Source organism: Carassius gibelio, chromosome A20 (genome assembly GCF_023724105.1).
Source record: "Carassius gibelio isolate Cgi1373 ecotype wild population from Czech Republic chromosome A20, carGib1.2-hapl.c, whole genome shotgun sequence".
In the NCBI taxonomy this organism is placed as follows: Eukaryota; Metazoa; Chordata; class Actinopteri; order Cypriniformes; family Cyprinidae; genus Carassius; species Carassius gibelio.
In genome coordinates this window covers 20,360,451-20,381,300 of record NC_068390.1, presented here as the reverse complement: position 1 = coordinate 20,381,300, position 20,850 = coordinate 20,360,451, and the positions used below count along the sequence as shown (strand labels likewise).

Genomic DNA, 20,850 nt, shown 5'->3' with positions numbered 1-20,850 from the left:
AGACCCCTGGGAGAGAAGATGGAGCTGAAAGGCTCTCGTAATTACGTGGCAAAAGACTTTGTGCTGTCTTTGACGTTTAACAGCCCCCCTCCATCCTCCATCACTGCCTCCCTTCGAAGGTTAACCCTCCCCAATCTCTGAATTCTAGATATCTGTCACTTTTTGATCATTTCGCCCAACAAAACTTTAGAAAATGTCCCTGGATCAACATCCTTGTTGATCCTGGAACAACATTCCAATCAACCAATCAGAATTTAGATAAAACTTTTCACAAAAGATCTGTTTTAGGCTTACAACCAGAGTTAGGTGCATATACACCCTTGTTAATCAGATATAATTTCCAACTGATTTTGGGAATAAATTATGGGTATTGTTATAGGTTTAGGCAACACAGTCGTAGGGATTGGTTTAAGTCTATATTTTTGGACAATAATGTTAATACAGGATTATCAGAAGATGTTGATCCAGGAACATGTCTTATTTGGCAAAATCACGGCGACCGAAAAGACGTCTAGCACGTTTACTTTAAAAACAACGGAAAAGCAGCTTGGTATTTTTAATAATGCGCTTGGCGTTTTTTCGTTCGCTTCCTTGCATAGCATCATTTTCATTGGCTAATAGGCTAGATTATGGTCTGCCTGTAACGTTTGTTCAGTACCCTCAAATATATAATGTTGTTCGGCCTTCTTAAGAGTTGATAATACCACTAGCCCATAAGAATATATACTCTGGTTATCATGACAATGCATATGCATTAGCTGTTAATATTTCAATGCAACTGACGTTCAAAGTTTTGTCGTCTAAATAAGTTTTTGTCATCCAGTCTCTCATACATTATATCTATCAACCAAAAATCGGAGAAAGTTCTGACTGCAGTGGCCTACATCCCCAGCTGGGACGGGAGTAGCGTCAGACCTCTTGGTGAGCTGTAAGCTGGGGCTTCCACAAGGTAGATGTGCATGCGTTTCAATGGCAAGAGTCTATAGGCTCCTCACTGCCACAGACATCCCGTAGCTTCCAGCCCCAGATCTGGGAAAAGAACACTTGATGCCATCAAAGGAAAACGGATTGAAACCAGATGTGCTGCTTTCGTTCTTTCCATGTATTTAATTAAGCCGCTGTTGGGATGGAGTAGACCTTTTTCATCATTAGTTTTCCCTCTACATTCCCACAGCCAGCTCCTCTAAAAGCTACTTCTCTCAAAAAGGCCTGCTATCGGGGTGAGGGATCGTGCAATAGAAGAGAGTCTGTAAAACCGGTCCTTTCGACCACAACCAGCAAATGTTTTTTAAGTCAAATGTCAAATCCGTGTGGCACATGTCCTTCATCGCATGAATTCAGACGTGCCAGTTAAAAGACATTAGGCACCATTTGTTTTTGGCCTGTCAAAAATCAAAGGTTTTTTTTTTTTTTTGTTTCATGATGACTTTGGACCGACAACTTAAATTTAGACACAGATTTATAATTTGGACAGCTGTACCAGAAAGTGTTCTTCAACTATTTTCATTATTTTGTTTCCATTTTAATCGTATTCCATTTATTTAAAATGCAATATTTGATCAGTGGAGTTCTATGACTTTTCAAATCATTTGATATTGCTGAGATTTATATAAAATATAAAGATACTACACTAACGTTTTAGAACTTAACTAAAATAAATTACGTTTTTAGATTTTATTCATCTACATTTTCCAGGCCTGTAAAGCATAATCTTCCTGATATCCTTGGGTTTTCCATGACCATGGAAAGTCTGTAAATAGAAGGACAAAATAACGAAATGAAGGCTTATTGTATTTCGCTTTCAAAGAAAAAAAGTAATAAAAATAAAATAAACATAAATAATAATAAAAAATAATACTTTTTAAATCATTAAAAAGAAACACAAAAGGACAAACCATAATTGAAAAGTGTTTTGTATTTCTTTGCATGTTATGATTTTTCAAAAGATATAATTTTATAATGTAATTGAAAACATGAGTCTTAACTGGATTGACATAATGGCATAATGATAAAACATTATCTTATCAAGCTAAACGCATGAATTACAAAAGGAGTAAATTAGTAGCCTAATCGAAACAGAACCCAGAACAAGGACAATACACTTCAATTCTCGTTTGAGAATATTCAAGCCTATTTTTATCTAAAGAATCTTGTGATGAAAAAACCATGGCAGCCCTTGAATTAAAAACGTGTGTAGCCTGTATTCCGTTTGTTTAAAAGCAGCCAATTTACAGTAGTTAAAACAATATATACAAGATCTTCTTAGAAAAAACACTTAAAAAACACTGACCAATTTGTCAGGAGATTTGTACGACCATTTCAATGCGCCTTGTAGCACACTAATTATTACAAGACTTGGTTTGGTAGTGTTGTAGCAAGCACTAAAAAAAAACAGCTTTCTAGAATCAGTAGTGATCAATTATTATTTATAAACTAGCTTCAATATGGCCAAAGTCTGACTACACCAGCACTGTATTTTAACAAGTTTTGGATGGAAAGTTGAGCTACAGGCGAAACTGAATCCCCTGACACTATCATCAGAGCGCGCGTGTGTCTGCGTGTGATTTCCGCGCAGGATGTGATGCGCGAGCACAGAGGGAGGCGCTTTAATTGTAATTAGCGAAGTAAAAGCTCGCGGTTGTCTAATCAGCACCAGGGGTCAATGGACAGCACTGCACTTGATCGTGTTTAACACTCTGAACAGGAGAAATTCAGTCGACTAGTTAGAGCAGTTCGAAATACTACATTAAAAGACAAAGTGTTGTAATAATTCAAGCGTTTACAAATATAGACAATTTTTCCATGGCAATACTGTTGGAGACGTTAAAAATGTTGTCTGATTTCTCACGAAATTAATTCAGTACAGGCTAAGCACTTTTGTTTTGATTTATTTGTTCTTCTAAATAGCATTCGATCCTAATTTTAATCTGCATACAATATAAAACTGTAAACGATTTTATGTTGTGTGTGTGTGTGTCTGTGAGTATATATATATATATATATATATATAGGCTATAGGCTATAGGCTATAGGCTATATGCATGAACATAATTAATTTTACAAAGAAATAACATTAACAGTTGTTGCTTTTCATTTTACATCATGTTGCCACGAGGGTAATCGTCATGATCAAAACCGGTTAATGACTTGCCAGAAGGCAGAATGTTTCAGTAAAAGTTGATCTTTTTTCTTTCCCCCCTCTAGTTCCTCAGGTTACGGAGTCTTTCAACCTGTCCCGACGGAGTGAGGGCACATAAATCAGGAAAGCGCTCTCACAAACTGGGCTTCACGAAAATCTCTTTTGCTCGATTTACTTCCAGGATTTGTCAGTCCATGTTTTATAAATTCAAACCAGAATATAATATAATATAACACTGTATTACATATTGAGGTGACTTAATACAATTACAGCTAAAGACAATATTTAATACGTTTTACTGTTAAGCACAATAATATAAGTATTAATATCTTTGCTTTTAGCCTGTGATGGATACAACTGCAATGTTCTAGCAAGAATTTAAGTTTGACAGAAAACACGACATATTCATTTAAAAAGTTTGTTTATGTATTTCTCAAAGGCTGTCCAGACTTTACTGAATCGTCGTAAAGTTTTGGTTGAATATAAGGAGTCTTAGAAGTCGAGAGACATTTGAACGGGGGTTCGTGGCTTTCCAGAAATTCGTTTATATAAAATAAACCGTTGAATGGGATCAACCGTTTCCATTTTCTTTACAAATAACGAATGCATTACCACTTTAAACGATGTTTAAAAGACAAGCAAAAATTTCAAACATGCCATGAGGTGTGCAATAAAAAAAATTCACAAAACGTGTTAAAATATTAAAACACTTTATTCACCAACAACTGAATTCATGGCATATTTTAAAACCATTATATGCACACAAATATACTAAAATGCATGACATTCATAATTATATATCAAGTAAAATGTTCAGTCTTTCAAAAATCTTTTGAATAACAAAAACGTAATAAACATATTATTATATATTATATGATTTAGTGTTGGTGAAAACCTCTGCATAGTGAATCCAAGATTTATTAGAATTTATATATATATACACACACATATAGCAAATGTTAATAAACGAGACAAAAACAAACATGGCATTCCACTTCCCACTCTCCAATAGGTTTTTTACAGTACAAAAATAATGGTTCTGTGCTGAGCAAACTGTCAGCTTTGTATAATAAAATCTGCTGTTATTGATTTGTTAACATTTGCATAAAGTTATTTTTATGAGAAAAGCCATATACAGAGGAAAGATTCCACCATTCACTTGTGCAACATCATGTGAAACAAATCACAACAAACCACCACCGGCCATATGACACCATTCCATTTAGATTAATGCCAAAGTTATGGAACAATCAGTAAAGCTAAACAGTATTTAGTATTTTTATAGTGTTTTCAAGAGAATTGTAGTCCATTTACTTAATGGAAAACAGATTAAATTTGACAAATGACTGACATCCAAAGAAACCACAATAAATTACTTCCCACATTTAGGATCATGTAACACCCTCAATGAAAACCAAAAAACAAGCTTAACAGATCATAATCAATATTTGGGCCTTTTTTAATGCAAGTAGTAATGGAATAACCCTCACAGTATTTGGAAACTTAACTGACATAAATATCAGACGGAGGCTGTCTTTTATCCTCACAAAATGTAGGACTGTTGGATTGTTCGACACTCAAACAATTTCTAAAGCAGGTAGCAAGTGTTATGTAAGGCGTCATACAGGCTCTTTTAAATTAACAATGTTTGGAAGCTAGCTTAGCCCATCTACAGAAACATCTGTTGCTTCGCTCTCCTGATTGTCTTGACTGATCTTTGGTTCTGTAATGGAACTGCCTTTGCTCATACTTGAGCCGTGCACCTCTGTACACCCCTCTGTGTCTGCTGCAGGACAATTTTCAGTAACAGGTTGGGAGTTGGCCTCCCTCTCTTTGTCATCTAGATCGGTTTCCTCGGCGCTGGGGTCTTCCTCAGCATTAAGTTCTAGCTGAAGCATCAAGTCCTCCAGTTTTTGGGCCTTGCGCAGCTCATTCTGTTGGATGATTGCACACAGGTGCTCTGTCAGCTGCTCTTTCACTTCCGTTTTCCTGTGCAAGTCCATCTTAGCAGCAACATACTCAGCCTCTGCTTTCTCAAAGCGCTTCCTGTCAACAATAAGAGATTGGCAGAAACAGGACATTTAGAAGTACAGAAATTCATTTTTTTTTTTTTATTCAATTTGAACCTTATTTTGTTCTGAAATTTTAAATAACAGTTATAAAGTATTCGATACAGTTGTGAACTGTATCTTTAAATAAAACTTGTGGGGAGCTGGATCCCAACACAGCATCTTGAACCAATGGCGAGGAAAATCCCTGCGTTGATAACCAGTCCATCACAAGGCTCACACGTAGAGTTTAAGAGGTCATTTTTATTTACTTTCTCTTCTTTTGATAGAGACTAAGGGTGAAAATGTTCATTTTTTATAAATACAAATAAATTGACTTTTTAAATTATGTAGTAAAACTGTTCAAAAATTTACTGAATAACTAAACTAGCAAAACTAAATAATATAAAAAATAATAAAAAACAATGTTAATGTTTTGCTACAAGTTATAATTTATATGCACATGCATTGGTCTTTCATAATTTGGCCGAATTAATACAGAAATGCTACAGAGGGCAGTATTTTCACCCACTGAGCAAACCGATTCTTTGTGCATGTACTTTTTTATTATTACAATTAACTATTTTAATTATATAATGGATGCATTAGATCAGATGTCTTCACACTGATATAACAAAGTCAATCAGAGAGCCACTTTTACCACAAAGTATCAAAAGTTACATTCTGTCATAAATATCATGTCTTTTTTTAATCAATCTGTCAACCCTGACATGAAATGCAATGTAATACAAAAGGGGCTATCTTTCTTTTTTTATCATTTACCAGTCAAATTTATAACCGAGACAAAATGATAAAAAAGCAGGATTACCATAATGGTGGAAAGACCTTAAGTTATTATTTTATTTGTTTATAATAGCCCTTCATGCATCGAACCATCCAAGAGCATATTCGGCGTTAAGATTAAAACTTGCAACGATGGACATAGGACAAATCAAGTGTAGATATATTTTCTAGTCTATATTTCCATCTTGTAATCCTGCTGTTTTATATATATTTGTAATAGAGCAGACACCACCTGACCATGTCTACACCAGACGCAAGAAGTCTGTCTTCACTTGAGGCGACAAAACAACCGTTGCAATTCATCTGAACGTAGTGACAGTACTGTTCTTCATAAATAAAATGAGGCATCAGTTTACTGATGGGGATCGTGTTGCATAGTGCTGCATCCAGTGTAGACAACATCATTGGGTTCTATGGTCTATTGTAGGGATAACATCACTCACGTCCGGTGTAGACACTGTGAGAGTTTTTTTAGTAGGTTATGTTATAGCCCTGCTCGTTTTTTATATTTTTATGAAATATCTGTATTTAGTGCATGATAATATCATAGTATTATTTACTGTAGTACTATAGATTTGATACTTTAAGGTGATAAATTTGAGGAAGCGGCACATAAATCAAACTGAGGGGGATTTCAACGGCGAACTTTGTTTGCAGTACACTTGGAATGGACTGTAAAAATGGACCAGAAATTAATATTTACCATGCCTGGGAGTAATCCATGCTGGATTGCTCTATCAGTTTCCTGAGAATCCCAATGTCGCTGGACACAGAATCATCCAGCAACTGAAGCTCTCTCTGGATCTTCTTCAGTTTCACAGTTTCAGCCTGTGTCTGTTTGGACCTGGGAAACAGTTATATTTAAAACATTGCGCTTTTTTACACAATACATTTGGAGTTCCATCCATACAAAGGGTTAAACTCCAGACTGAATGCTTTTCATAGTTGTTTAAAACTAGAGATTTGCTCTTACTTTTCAGCAATGGTTTTTGTAAGGAGAGCTTTTCTTTTCTTATTCTTCTCTTCCATTATCCGTTGCTCCCACTGCAACTGCTGCAGACGGTTGTTCTCTCGCCTGTCAATTAGAAATTTTTTTGGAGTTATTATATATTTGCAGGCCATTACAACACAAAAATAACATGTTCCTCTACACCGATATTCATATACATATTCAATGTATACCATTTAATATAACCAGTAAAGGATTTTTTAACACTTTTGGAGATAGCATTATTTCACTAATCATTATGTATAAAATGCTTTTTTAGGTTTTCTTTTAAAATGTTGGTTTCAAACATCATCCAGATATTATCTTGTATAGTAATATCAATTGTAATACCGAATATATTTACATCAGTGCATGTATATCTGAGCCGGTGTTTGCAAAGGAAACAGACTTACTAACAATTCCACTTCCTCTTTGTCCAGCTCCTTGATGACTGCAGGAGGCGCAGACTCTGCAGGTGATTCTGGGTCATGTTTAGCAGGTTCTGCTTCATGTTTAACCAGTTGCGTCTCCAACGGGTTGGACTCGTCCTTCGGTTTGACAGGAGCAGGAAGAGTGACAGCAGGAGGCTCTGGGGGCTTGGTAAGCTGTTGTTCGGGTGGAAGAGACTGGCTGTCCTCCTTCTGTTTGGCTGCCAGCTGCAGAGCTCTTTCCCGCTGCAGCTGCTGTCTGCTCCGGTTAGTCGGAGCGGCTCTCCGGCCGCGACCCAATGTGACTGACACAGCCTGGTTTACTGGATAAGCGTACATTGAGAGCAGATTTATCAATTTCCACAAGTTAATGGCCGTGACACACTTTATGTACTGAATGACTTAAATATCAATCAGCATCATAATACGGCAATTTCGTGACGTATTGAGATTGCACGAATAAAGAACGTTTTTGAGTGATGAATCAACATGTACTCACTGAGCTCGTCGTTGTGTTTTAATCGTTGCAGTTCTTCCTCTGAAAATCCAGCCCAGGCAGCCATTCTCAGTTACATATAAAGCTACTTGCAATTAAACTGATAAATCGGATTTTATATATGTGGGTTAAAATTGCGTTTTTCAGCATACACACGCGGAAACAAACTTTAAACTCTCATCTAGCCGCCATGTTTGTGACTGCCACGTTCAAGACCCTAGAAAGGCCCCTTTGCGTGTGCCCTTGGAATTTGCCTGTTTTTTTTTTTTTTTAGTTTTTTTCTTTTTTACCCGTATATGTTATATACAATTATATAAGTTTACTGTTTCGACTAAATACAACTTGTTGAATTTTTTATAATGAAGTAAAAAATAAATAAATAAGGCAATAGTTTTTGTTATTTGAACTTTAGAATGTCTGTGGGCACATGTCAAAACAAACCAGTTCCATTTGTTGTCCTTAATTGTTATGGGAATAATCCCTGCATTGTTATATCTACTTCCATACTTTATATAAAATGAGTAGGATGTATGCAGTAATTAAGAAACAGGAAGCAAACGAGAAGAGTCTCAGACCTGACAAATTTATATTAAAGGCTTTAGCAGAACCCTGTTCAAAATGATAGATAGATAGATAGATAGATAGATAGATAGATAGATAGATAGATAGATAGATAGATAGATAGATAGATAGATAGATAGATAGATAGATAGATAGATAGATAGATCAAAGACATTAAAGGATATGCTTGTATGCATAGAGCACTGAACTTAACCAGCTATGCTGTATGGTTTTGTATAACTATTGCATTAAAAAATGTTTAACTGCTATATGAAAGGTGTTTGGTTTTTAGCAGTCTTAAAGGAAAGCTACATCAGACTATTGGAGTCAATGGCTAATTTTGTTTATCCTCCTCTTCTTGCTCCAATTACCCTCTTCTCATTCACTGAGTCATCCTTGTGGTAGAGAGGTCAGAGGTTAATGAAAGAGCATGCTTGGTGATAAAAACTATGAAATCCATAGAGTAAAAGAAATGTCAAACAGTTGTATCAAGTTACACTTTTGCTTTATTGCCAGAAGCACCCATGACTGTGGCAGGAGTAAGAGCAGAGCTCGGGCTCTGAGAGGCCCTGTGATTTCTCCGGATCAACTGCTTATCTGTGTGATCTGGCACGTGTTGCCAAATTAGTCCTGAATGAGTGAACTCTTGTCTGTTACTTTTGCTGCAACACTGATGTCTGTTTTCCCATTATTACCATTAGCATCAGTGAGCCATTCTGAGTATGACCACCATTTCTGGTGCGTGGTTTGGTAGCCTATGTGTGTTGAACTGCCAATGTTGGCAAGTCAAAGTTCTCAGTGGTCAAACACTGAGATAGATAAATAAATAAATAAATGTTATATTAGTATTTCACATGCATTGAAAGGTACAGTATTTGGACAGGCTTTAAATGGTATACAAACACATTACATAAATAAAAATATTGATATTATTACCATATAATTATTACTATAGTATTACCCCTAATTCATTACTCTGCTGACTATATGAACATTTGATAAAATAAATGTTAAAAATATTTTACATAAGATATGAAATATACACAATATAAAACATTTCACTTGTTTATATATATATATATATATATATATATATATGTGTGTGTGTGTGTGTGTGTGTGTGTGTGTGTGTATGTATACATATATGAAGTTAATTTAAAATGAATTCACATGCATTGCATTGCATTGATATATCTGTGTCTGTCTGAATGCACTCTTACACTCTAATTATTTCACATACATTTTTAAATGTCTCTTAGTATGATTCTTCACAAATATCACCCATTAATTCATTTAAATTGGCAGTCATCTTTGACAGATCTGATGTGTTTGGCCCATTGCCCTCAAGGTGCAGTGTTCCCATGACATAACACTTCATCCAGACAGGAAACCATAAATAAAAAACTCTTAACAGCTAATAAACCCCTTAATTCTGTCTAGTCTCTCTTTCTGTTTTCTGCTCACTTTTTTCTGGGTCTGTATGTCAACACGCAGGGGACAAATATGCCTCTGACCTCCCAACCATTCCTCAACTTTATTTTGTTCAAAAGACAAGCACTGTTAATTGCTCTACACAGGGCAACTAAACAATCACTACCACTTCACAGCAGCTTTTTACAGGCAGACTTACATCTTTGATCCATCTGGATTTATTTGTGCACTTTAAAGAGAAACACCTCAGGAAAGGTTAAATGGATACTTTGAGAAGACAGACTGATGCGTGGGCTCCATATGGCATGGTGAGTGAACATAAGCGTGTGTTAAATTAAGATGGAAGACCATATTCTGATTCACAAGAAAAGCCTGTGAGCAAAGTCCACCATTACCCAACAGAACAAGCAGCCTGAATTTGCAGTTCATACATTTAAACTTCAAAGCAAGGATGGCAGTGTTAGATTGTGTGCCATACGCCGTCTAAAGGCAAAATAAATCTTGCACATTTGTTTTTGTTAATATTCAGATGTGTTGAGTGAAACTCTTAAGTAAAATCACTCCAACATCTGAATGTAAGACAAGAATGAATTTAGAATAAACATGGTTTTATTGGATACAATTCCTCCCCATTAATAAAACCAAATTTTTTGCATCATAATCTTGGTATGATTAATACTGAACATTAGGGCTGCAGCTATCGATTCTTTTTGTAATCGATTAATCTAGCACTTAATCGATCGATTAATCGAGTAATCGGATAAAACGATTTGTGTGTGTTTTTGAACAACCAAAACAAATAATGCATAACAAAAATGATGTGGCTGTAAAATGAACAAGCATTTGGCTTTTATTTCTCAACAGAGGTATTTATTTCCAAGTCCAAAAGTTTGGCTCCAAAAGTTAAGTGCCAAGTTGGCATTGCCAACAATTATAGAACAATGTACAGTTAAGTGAACTTACTGTAACATGTATAACATGTATTGTAAAACTAATATGAATATAAACTTAGTTTTTTGTCTTCTTAATACACAACATTACAAAAAAAGGATTGCACCTTCTGCAAATTTAGTTTAGTTAACCTGAGAACAAAAAATTAATATAAAATATCAAGCCAAACAGGTACACAATGTATAAAATGTATAAAAAAAATTATGTAAATAAAACAATTATAAACAATTATAAATAATAAGCTGTAATCTCAAAACAAACATCAAAATGTACGTGCGTGCGTGTGTTTGTGTGTGTGTGAAGGGGTTCTTTTTTAGGCTATACTCTTGCAATTGAACGTGATAGTTAGGTTTACTATAAAACGTCATCAAAGTTAGACATCATATCTAGTCTAACTGCATCACGACATCGCTACAAATGCAGTATGGGATTAAAATCAGCGAATATCAATAGGCTTAGACTACGTTAATTTACCTTGTTTCAGCGATGCTTGGTGAAACAGCATAGAGTGGATGTCTTCTGTTCAGATGCTGAATCATGGAAGATGTGCTGTTGTGGTATGCCAGCTCTATTTTGCAGTAGAGACACTGCACCTTGTTCTCTTCTTTATTACGTGTGTAATGATCCCACACTTTAGACAATTTCTGCCGTTTATTTATAGATCTATTCTCCGCCATCGCGCCAACTAAATTCAAAAGGTCCGAGTGAATAAACGGTCCGTGTGACACAATCAAATCCCTGCGCCGCGCGTATAGTGCGCGTCATAGGAATTTAACGAGGCTTCGAGGCAGAGTTTTTGCCTCGAGGAATTTTTGTAATCGAGTAACTCGAGTAACTCGAGGAATCGTTTCAGCCCTACTGAACATGTATGACCTAAATGAGAAAGTTGTGCCTGGAACATCACCCAACACCTTGCTAACAAGTTCTGCTTGGCTATTGAAAATTAAACAAACAGATAAAGTTTCTATAGGTACATATGAATCATTTGGAATGATTTGAGAGAGAGAGATAAATCATAAAGAAATGAATGATTCATTCTGTTATATCATAAAATATCTTTCTCTTTGCTGAGAAATACAGTACATATATTTAAGAGCTTCACAGTCCAGTATTAAGAGATACTTGTGAGCCTGATAAATTTGCACAATGGATCCAGTTTTAGATTTTAAACCATGTAAGAGAAACAGGATGAGCTTTGACAGCATTCCCAGCACTTTGGCTAGAAATCAGTAAAGAAACAACAAGTGTGCATAATGGCCTCCCCGTGACTTCAATAAAAACACACTTCCCTTAATCAGTCAGGGAATGGGTCAAAAAGACAAACAGCCAATTGGTGGTTGACCTCAAGGAAGGTTGAGGTCAATATGGGGATGATTAGGGGTCAAAACTGTCAAAGACTGAACTTTAGGCAGATGTAATGCTTTCAGATCCCACATGTTTTGACTCTCCCACATTTATGTCCGTCACAGAGTGGTTATTTCTGTTTATGCTGTGAGACAGAGTTTCAGTTTCCGGTCATGGCCATCTGCAAAGAGTTTAGGGGAGCAGAGACGGATCTGTGTGATGTCATGCGCTGATTAGAAAAGACAGAAATTATCCTGTGATCATTTGCTGTCTCTTTCACTGCATGTTTATCATAAAGCTGTTCCACTTTCTACTTTAACCCATTTCTGAAATATCTAGAATGTTTGTCACGTGCTGTAAAAAAAAAAAGATAGATATACGTCTAATAGAAAACAAGATGAATTACATAAAATTAAAAAAAAAGTAAATTCTTAATGATAATGGGTTACAATAATGACAGATTTTAAATCATGGCATTCTAACATTAAAGTTAAAACAGCTGCCTAAATTTTTACACACTCTCTTTTCACATGTTCTCTATTTATCCCTACTGGCATGATGTGGCGTTGATTTACATAATTAACCTGTGTCTTGTGAGTTACATTATTAGAGGAGACCAGAACAAGAAGATTTTGGCATGTCTCCTGAATCATGACATCTGAATCTCACTCCACCTACAGTCTATATTTGTGCCCAAACGGCTTGAATTAGCAGTTTTGCTCAGAGACCAGTCCAGGCTCTGCTCCAGGACATCCCACAGCGCATCTGGCAGAACCTCAGACAAACAGCAAAACAAATATCAAGAAGAAACAAGGGTAGATTGTGTAAGAAACTTAAAGGGGGGTGAAATGCTATTTCATGCATACTGAGTTTTTTACACTTTTAAAGAGTTGGATTCCCATGCTAAACATGGACAAAGTTTCAAAAATTAAGTTGTACGTTTGAAGGAGTATTTTTGTTCCAAAAAAACCTCTTCCGGTTTGTCACAAGTTTCGGAAAGTTTTTTTCGAGTATGGCTCTGTGTGACGTTAGATGGAGCGGAATTTCCTTATATGGGTCCTAGGGCACGTCTGCCGGAAGAGCGCGCGCTCCCGTATAGCAGAGCAGAGAGAGGCTGAGCACAGCCTGATCAGAGCGAGAGTGTCGCGAAAAGTCACAAAAGAAGTGTGTTTTTGGTTGCCAGGGCAAGACAACCCTGCACAGATTACCAAAAGAGAAACAGCATTAAGGGACCAGTGGATGGAGTTTATTTTTACAGAGCATCAACGGAGTTGTGCAAGTGTTTTTGTTTGTTCCCTGCATTTCGGATTGCACATCGTTTATTTCTTAAGGATAATGCAGTCCCAACTAAAAAGGGTCACGATCGTGTGTTGGAACCACATGCAGTGAGTAAAACTGCTTCAAATATCTCTGTGTTGTTAACTTAGCTATCGGCGCGCAACCACATCAAGTAAACAACATGCGATGTTGTCACCAAACTGCACTTTCCACATGTACAGCTTAAAAAAAAAAAAAAAATAAAAAAAAATAAAGTGGAACTCAGTCATTTTCCAAAACCGCTAAGCAAATATATACAGTTTCAGTACATACCACATAGCATACCGCCTTTGCTGATGCTGCTCTTGTTAAGTTTCAGCCTCTGGATCTGTGTCACAGCTTCCACATGCTCTCAACTCAAAAGCCTACTGGCGCTCGTGATTCTTTAGCCTCTAGGCGCTCGTGTTTTTCTGGGAAAAATCGGTACAGACTATCTTTCTCTTATAAATATAATAAAAATAAAGACTTTTTGGAGTTATGAAGGATGCAGTACTACTCTATAGGTACTCAAGATTAACAGGATATTGAGTGAAAACGAGCATTTCACCCCCCCCTTTAAGACAATATAGACGGTTCCACTGCAATGCTTTGTAGGCAAAAATAGATGGTAAATAGTTGAGAAAGACATAATGCATTATAAGCTAAGACTATTTTAAATGAAACAATTTTAGTAAGCATTGGACATACAAAAAATGTTGGTGCAAATAATAAATAATGTAAAAAACACTTTAATGTGGACATTTAAGTGTTTTGGAGTAATGTCTAGTAGGCCTATTGTTTAACTTTAAAAAGATGCTATGAATCATCAGTCATTTATTATTTGCACAAATCTTGATGGTAAAAGTGATAATCGCAAGGAATTTAATAGTTCTGGTTCTGGCTCTATTATCTGAATCTGAAGATAGTCAGTATTAAACTATTTCGCAATAAATCTCACAAGCTTTATGTAAAAATTCTTTGTTCATGGGGTCAATATTATTGACTTGCAGTTCAGGATGTGAGTCAGATTAATTGAGAAACTCCTCCAACTGATTCATTTGTATTTGTGATTCACTAAATAGAAACAGAATCAGATTTAACTTGTTGTGTTGTATGTTTTTAATTCCGTAAAAGGAAACAGTTCATAAGAACTGACTTCAATGGTCACACTCTATACGTCTTGCACTTCAGGGAACACTGTAGTACGCTGTTCTGAAAAATGCACGCATGAAACTGAACTCCATGAAAATCACTTATATGCGTGTATATGGTTTTGCTTGCATTTGTTAACAGCTGCTGCAAAAGCCAAATATGTATATAGTCTTAGCACTATTTGTTTGTGGACCAACAGTTCTTGAATTTGTTCTCCATCTCTCCCAGTGGTCTTCTAAAATTCATTAATGAACATCTGGTTATAATTCTTGAAATGTACCCATCAGCCAGATGGAATTGGCCCACCCTGAGCCCCCATCAGCAGCCACTCTGTGCCTGCAGCCTATTCAATCCACCTCAAGATGCACACCAGCCGCAAGGCCCTGAATAGTTTATATGGGATTTTTTTTATATATTTACTACAGGAGAAACTGGCACAGTCACAGGCACCTTCTTCCATACAAGCATGCCACTGTTGTGCACACCCCACCCAACCGCAGCCCCCTAATGCGAAGAACAGTTACTGTAATGCATTTGTTATGTTGTTATATTACACACACATACCCCTGGGTGATTTACTGCCTCTGTCTACTTTATGAATGTAATTAAACGTTTACAGTTATTTTGCATTGGAGGAAAGTGCTGCCTGTGTGTTTTGTGGAAGGTTTACAGCAGCGTGAGATGTTGTTGAGTTTTAACAAGAGGCCACAGGCTTTCTTTGATGTATCAGAAACATTGTGAGCTTGTCCTTCGCAATGCAGCAGTGTTGATGATGGCTTTGCTTTCCTGGTTTTTTTACCATCTGAAATCATTTAGTTATCCTCACGTAGTCAAGCCGGCTTCATATGGGACAAAACAAAACCATAACCGCTATAATAAAACACTTGTTTGGTTTAACCTTCATCTAGGCAAATGAGCTTAACAACAGCCGTGTTTGCAGTTTCTTAGGCTTACATGTCTGTATGTCAACACTGTATGTCCTCTGTCGATGACACTAAGTGTAGTTTATGTTAAGGACTAATATGTTTAACTAAGAAAAGAACAGACTAAATCAAAACAGGTTAACAAATGTTAGCTGTGCTTATTGTTTTATTTCAAGTGGCCTATAATGTAACGATGAATAATATGAGTACATAATGGCTAATATTTCCCAGGACACATGCAATGCACAACATTTTAATACTGTCAGACACAATTTCATTTACATTCTGTGATATCAAAATAACTAAAATTAAATTAAATTAAAACTATATGGACAGATTAAAAAAATACAACATTTAAAAAAATATACTTAAATTAAAATATAAACAGAAGATAAAATATAATATATAATAACATACTATAATAGTATTTAAATTATCCTGAAATAACACATATAAAACTTATGATGGTAATAATCAGTGTATTTTTTTTTTAATCAGATTGATATGCTGTTAAATTGTTATTTGTTAAACATTTAAAAGATTAATGTATTTTCTTGTTAAATTCATTTGATATAAATATAAAACATTTATGCAAACAACTTAAAAGGTTTCCATCCCTCAGTGTATATTGGGGAGCCAATTCATGGCACTGGCCGTGGGTCCCCTTGAATTGTGGGTGGTAAGTCATCTAAGTATTCAGCCATGGCAACCATGACAGACATGCTGTCATCAGTACATGGTACAGTGTGGAGGATACACGTCAATCAGCCTCCAGCCTCTGGCACTTCTCATTATGTGCATTTGCCTGACGCTGTCAAGATGCTTTGTGAAGGTAAACTAGTTTTTTCCCTTGTTAGATACTGGAGAGTTAAAATTACATGCAGTCAGTGAGGGACCCTGAAAATGTGTTTTTGCTTTAGCTCAGCTGAAATTGTAGAAAAGGGAAACTAAAAGCATCTGTCTTTAGTTTAATGTAAGTTATATGTACACAAAACATGCCTAACTTAAATTTTCTTGTGACGTTCTTAACTGGTTTAATTTGTTACATATTTATGGCATGGTGTTGGAGCTGTATGCTTAGTGTATATGTGATGTCTAAAGCAAGACTTTAAAAGCCATTGTTTGAGAATTTTTTTATTGTGATTATACAATTAATGCTAATGCTAGAAGTGTCGGTGGTGCAGTCTAGTTTTTCCTTTTGCACAATCGAACAGAATATAAAAATTAAAAAAACAAAAGAAACATATGCTAGAAAAATGTTACTGTTTTAAAACATCTATTATTTTTATAATTTTATGATTGTAATTTTATTTTCAACCATAGATTATTTATGTAGAAAGAAAAGAAGGAAAAATTGAAGGGAAAATAATAAAAAGGCACAAAATGTGAATTAACTGCAATTTAATATTTGCTGTCCCAAATGACGATAATTCTGACAAAAGACTGACAGAAACTTTAAGGCCCAGTTTCACAGACAGGGCTTAGACTAAACCAGGATTAGGCCGTAGTTCAATTAGGACATTTTTATAAATGTACTTAGAAAAGAAAAAAAACATTACTGGTGTGCATCTTGAGACAAAACAAAGGCACTGATATATTTTATGATCCGTCAGTGCAAGTTTCTTGCATCTGAAACAGCTCAGGTTTATATTTTAGTCTAGGATTAAACCGGGGGTATATTGACTTTATTAAGGCATTATTAATTCATTTCCTCACTCTATTTTCTATGCAAGAATTAATGACAATAAATTAAAGTGCTTAATTGATTTTACAAAAATTCAAAACATTTATTGGATGCCAGCAACAATTTCAAAGATACATATGGTTTGAAATTGCACTATAGTGCCTGTGTTGCAACATCTAAAATAATTGCAACGGCACAAATACGTCAATACTAAAAATTGCAAATAAAGCACATTTAGGAACACAGACACATTCAGTAAATACATTTTGACACCAAATAGGTATTTCGCTACTGACTGTGGGCCCTGAGGGAACTGTCTATGACGATTAACTCGGAAAAACTTCATTTAGACACTAATGGGAAACAAACCTCTCAAAGAGTTAATGAGGTTAAGTCCCTTTTTTCATTGTTCATTGAGTCCAAATCAACATTATAATGACTGACAGAAACAGACGAAATCAAATCTCAGTGGCCTTCTGATGAACTGTCACTCAAGGAAACAAAAACCCACTAAATTTTCACTTCCCGCACTTCATTTTTCTTCCTTGACGGAAATCTATCACACACAGCCTTAAAATCACGCTTTGAGTATCAGAAGGCCTGTTTGCAAGAGAGCAGAAGCAGAGCGTGTGGTTGTAGTCATGACATATTTGTGTTTTCAGTTAAAAGAGTGAACGAAAACATGCACATGTCCGTGCTATTATATTCAAGAGGAGAGATTTTCTCATTGTTCGCCATGTGTGATTACGACAAAGCAAACTTTAAGAGCCTTGAGGAGTAATTTTTTGAATGAGTGTCCCCTGAGATGTCAGTTTGAATAAGATGCTTCCCCGTTGCCTCTTACCACAACAGGAAGGCGATACTATGATTTTGCTTTATGTTCATGAGAAAATACTGAGAGAGCACCAGATCTCCAGCAACCCACGGTTTTCACACTGCATGTCTGTGACAGCTGTATGAGATTAACTGATTGACTCATTACAGTAACTGCTGAGAAGTGACGGAGTCAGCAAGATGATAAACAAGGCTCTCTGGAATACTTTATTCTGATTGGTCAATCACGCCATCCAGTGGTCTGATATTTCTTATTAATTTCACCATCACTCATGGCGACACTGTATATCAGGGTAAATGAAATAGGTGCTACTTTTAAGTAGTGATGGGAGAAACAAAGCCTTTAAAACTCTGAATCAGTTCAACCAATTGCTTCTCAAAATGATTTACCATTTGAAGCACTCAGAACACTGCTGCTGGGCGAAAAGACACAACCCAAACGTGCCTAAAGACACTTTTTTTTCTCCAAACCAATTACAAATGTTTGTAATATATTATAACATGTTAAATGTAATCTACAAATCATTAAATGCTTTATATTGGGCACCGGTTCATACGTTTACCATCCTTTGAAATCCCTTTTAGAATGATTTTTCCAGCTGATGAAAACATTGACAGCATCTGAATCTAAAGTTAGCGTGGATGCTAATATAGTTATTTTTATCTTTATCAGTGTTGATTTGAAGAGGTATTAATTCTGTGAGTTTATAGGGGGAGCAATATTGTTGGAATCGTTTTCAGAGTAGTTTTATAGCTAAAAACATTATCATTTTGCATTTATAAGGAGATTGTGAGAGTGACCTCCCTCACCGGTCTGTAAAAGCAAGATGGCAGAGAGTCTTTGCATACTTACCTCATCACTTTACATTGTTTACAAAAGCCAAAGGTATCTCAGTTTCGTTGCTCCTCAATTTCTAGTTTTTTTTTTATGTGTTGCATGACCGGGAGATACAATGGTGTGGCTGACGCACACATGTTGTGGTCTGAGATGCGGTGCTCATGCACGACATCTAACTAGGTGGTTGGAAAGCTGTATATAGCACTTTTAAATAACTTGAGCATTAAAAGCAGCAGCTGGGACGCATTGCAGCTTATAGTTAACACTTACTGTATAGTATAGTAACTGCAACATTATCGTCCGTTGGTGTGTACACTAATATAGTTATCATTATAGTTATCTTTAGTCATCGTTCTTGGTGTGAACGGGCATTTTTTACTCTAACCCTAACAATCTCTTTCCACAAACATGTACATGTGCCTTAAATCACTCAGCAAAGAGCTTCATTTAACAAAGCGTGATACTGTGTAACTCAGATCTGTTTGCTATTGTCAGTTTTGCTACGCAGTGATGATGACTCCTGAATGACTCACAATTTACCCTCAACAGCACTAAATGATGAGTAATAAAAATATTTTCTCCTACAACGAGGAGGCTGCCCAGCCGCTGTTTGAAAGGCCTAATATTTTCCGACCCATATGTTGGCACTTTTTACAGTTGGCGTCAGTGCATGGAGAAGGTCTAAGTGCAGGCACTTTGAAGTGTTTGTGGTGTCGCCACATCTGCCAACAAGATGTGTTTGCGTGGGATATGGAGTAGGGGATCCAGGGGTTGTCAGTATTCTTTAACATCATGTGACAATAAACAAGATCTCTTTCCTGGTGAGAGAGACTCATGAAATATGACTGTTTATGTTAAGAATCTGCAGGGTGTCTGCATTTTAATTTGTGTTCATAAGGTCATTGAACATGATAATAAGGATTACATTGAAGTCATTGACGGGAAGTGACTACATGCATTTCCCTGACAATGTTCGGATTAGCTTAATACAGCCTGAGTAATAAAACTAAAATTGTTCATGTCAAATTGTCTTAAAACATGGGCACGGAAAATGCTGAGAGTTGTCAGCGCAATTTCTCATGCCAGTGCATGTCCTAATCCCTTCACACATTCCAAATTTGGGAAAGGAATAACAAAGAAACTGATTTCAAGGTCGCTTTCAAAACTCTTGGATCTTTAAAAATAGTAACTGCTCGAGACGAGACCATGTCTGAGGTTCACTAGCCCTATAGAGCAGAGCCATCTCCATATTTCTGTTAACCTCTGCACCGACAATTATTGCTACAACAGAGCCTTTAACACAGTTAAATGATGGCAAAACCACAGAAACTGTAGTTTAATCAGGAGTTTATAGAGCCAGTTTCTGCTGTGCCCATATTTGACTCACTGCAAAGCATTTTCACAGTTCATTATTTTCCTCTATAGCTTCAGTCTCGCTACTATGTGCCAATTCCGACAGCAGCTCTGCCATTTGTTACCATTATTAAAGTCATATTTCTCAGCTCGGTTCATAAATCGTACTCAAAATTGGTGAGCGAGCTGCCCGCTCTCTCATTAGTAGGGGCTTTGCTGTGGCCTGGAGACGACTGTTTGCTTAGAAAAATTCTGCATTCTTTGGTTGGAGCCAACCAATGTGAAATTAATGAAAATGAATCAACATGTTTTAAGCTATAAATGTAATGGCATTAGGCTTAAATGTATTCAATGATGTTGGCAATAGTCGTTCAGTGGATTTTTGTTGTTGTTGTTGTCCAAAGTGACAGTGCATTGAAAGTACTAGTAACTTTGAAAGTTAAAACTTTTATTCAGCAAGGACATTTTAAATTATATAAAATATATGTTAAGGACTTTGATTAGTTCGGTGTCTATTCTTGAATGTGATCTTTTTTTCAGTTTATTGTGCCAAATTTAAGCATATGCATTAAAATCACAG

At 36.1% G+C, this 20,850-nt stretch overlaps 1 protein-coding gene across 1 annotated transcript; it reads right to left on the bottom strand.

Moving 5' to 3' along the window:
• Window positions 1-4,522: 4,522 nt before the first annotated feature.
• LOC127938030 (RAB6-interacting golgin) lies at window positions 4,523-8,133 on the bottom strand. The gene is made up of 5 exons (XM_052534394.1): window positions 7,907-8,133; window positions 7,397-7,730; window positions 6,965-7,066; window positions 6,695-6,835; window positions 4,523-5,185 (listed from the first exon to the last, which is right to left on the bottom strand). Exons 1-5 carry the CDS (start codon window positions 7,968-7,970, stop codon window positions 4,795-4,797), a joined length of 1,032 nt encoding a protein of 343 aa, XP_052390354.1. The 5' UTR covers window positions 7,971-8,133; the 3' UTR covers window positions 4,523-4,794.
• Window positions 8,134-20,850: the final 12,717 nt, after the last annotated feature.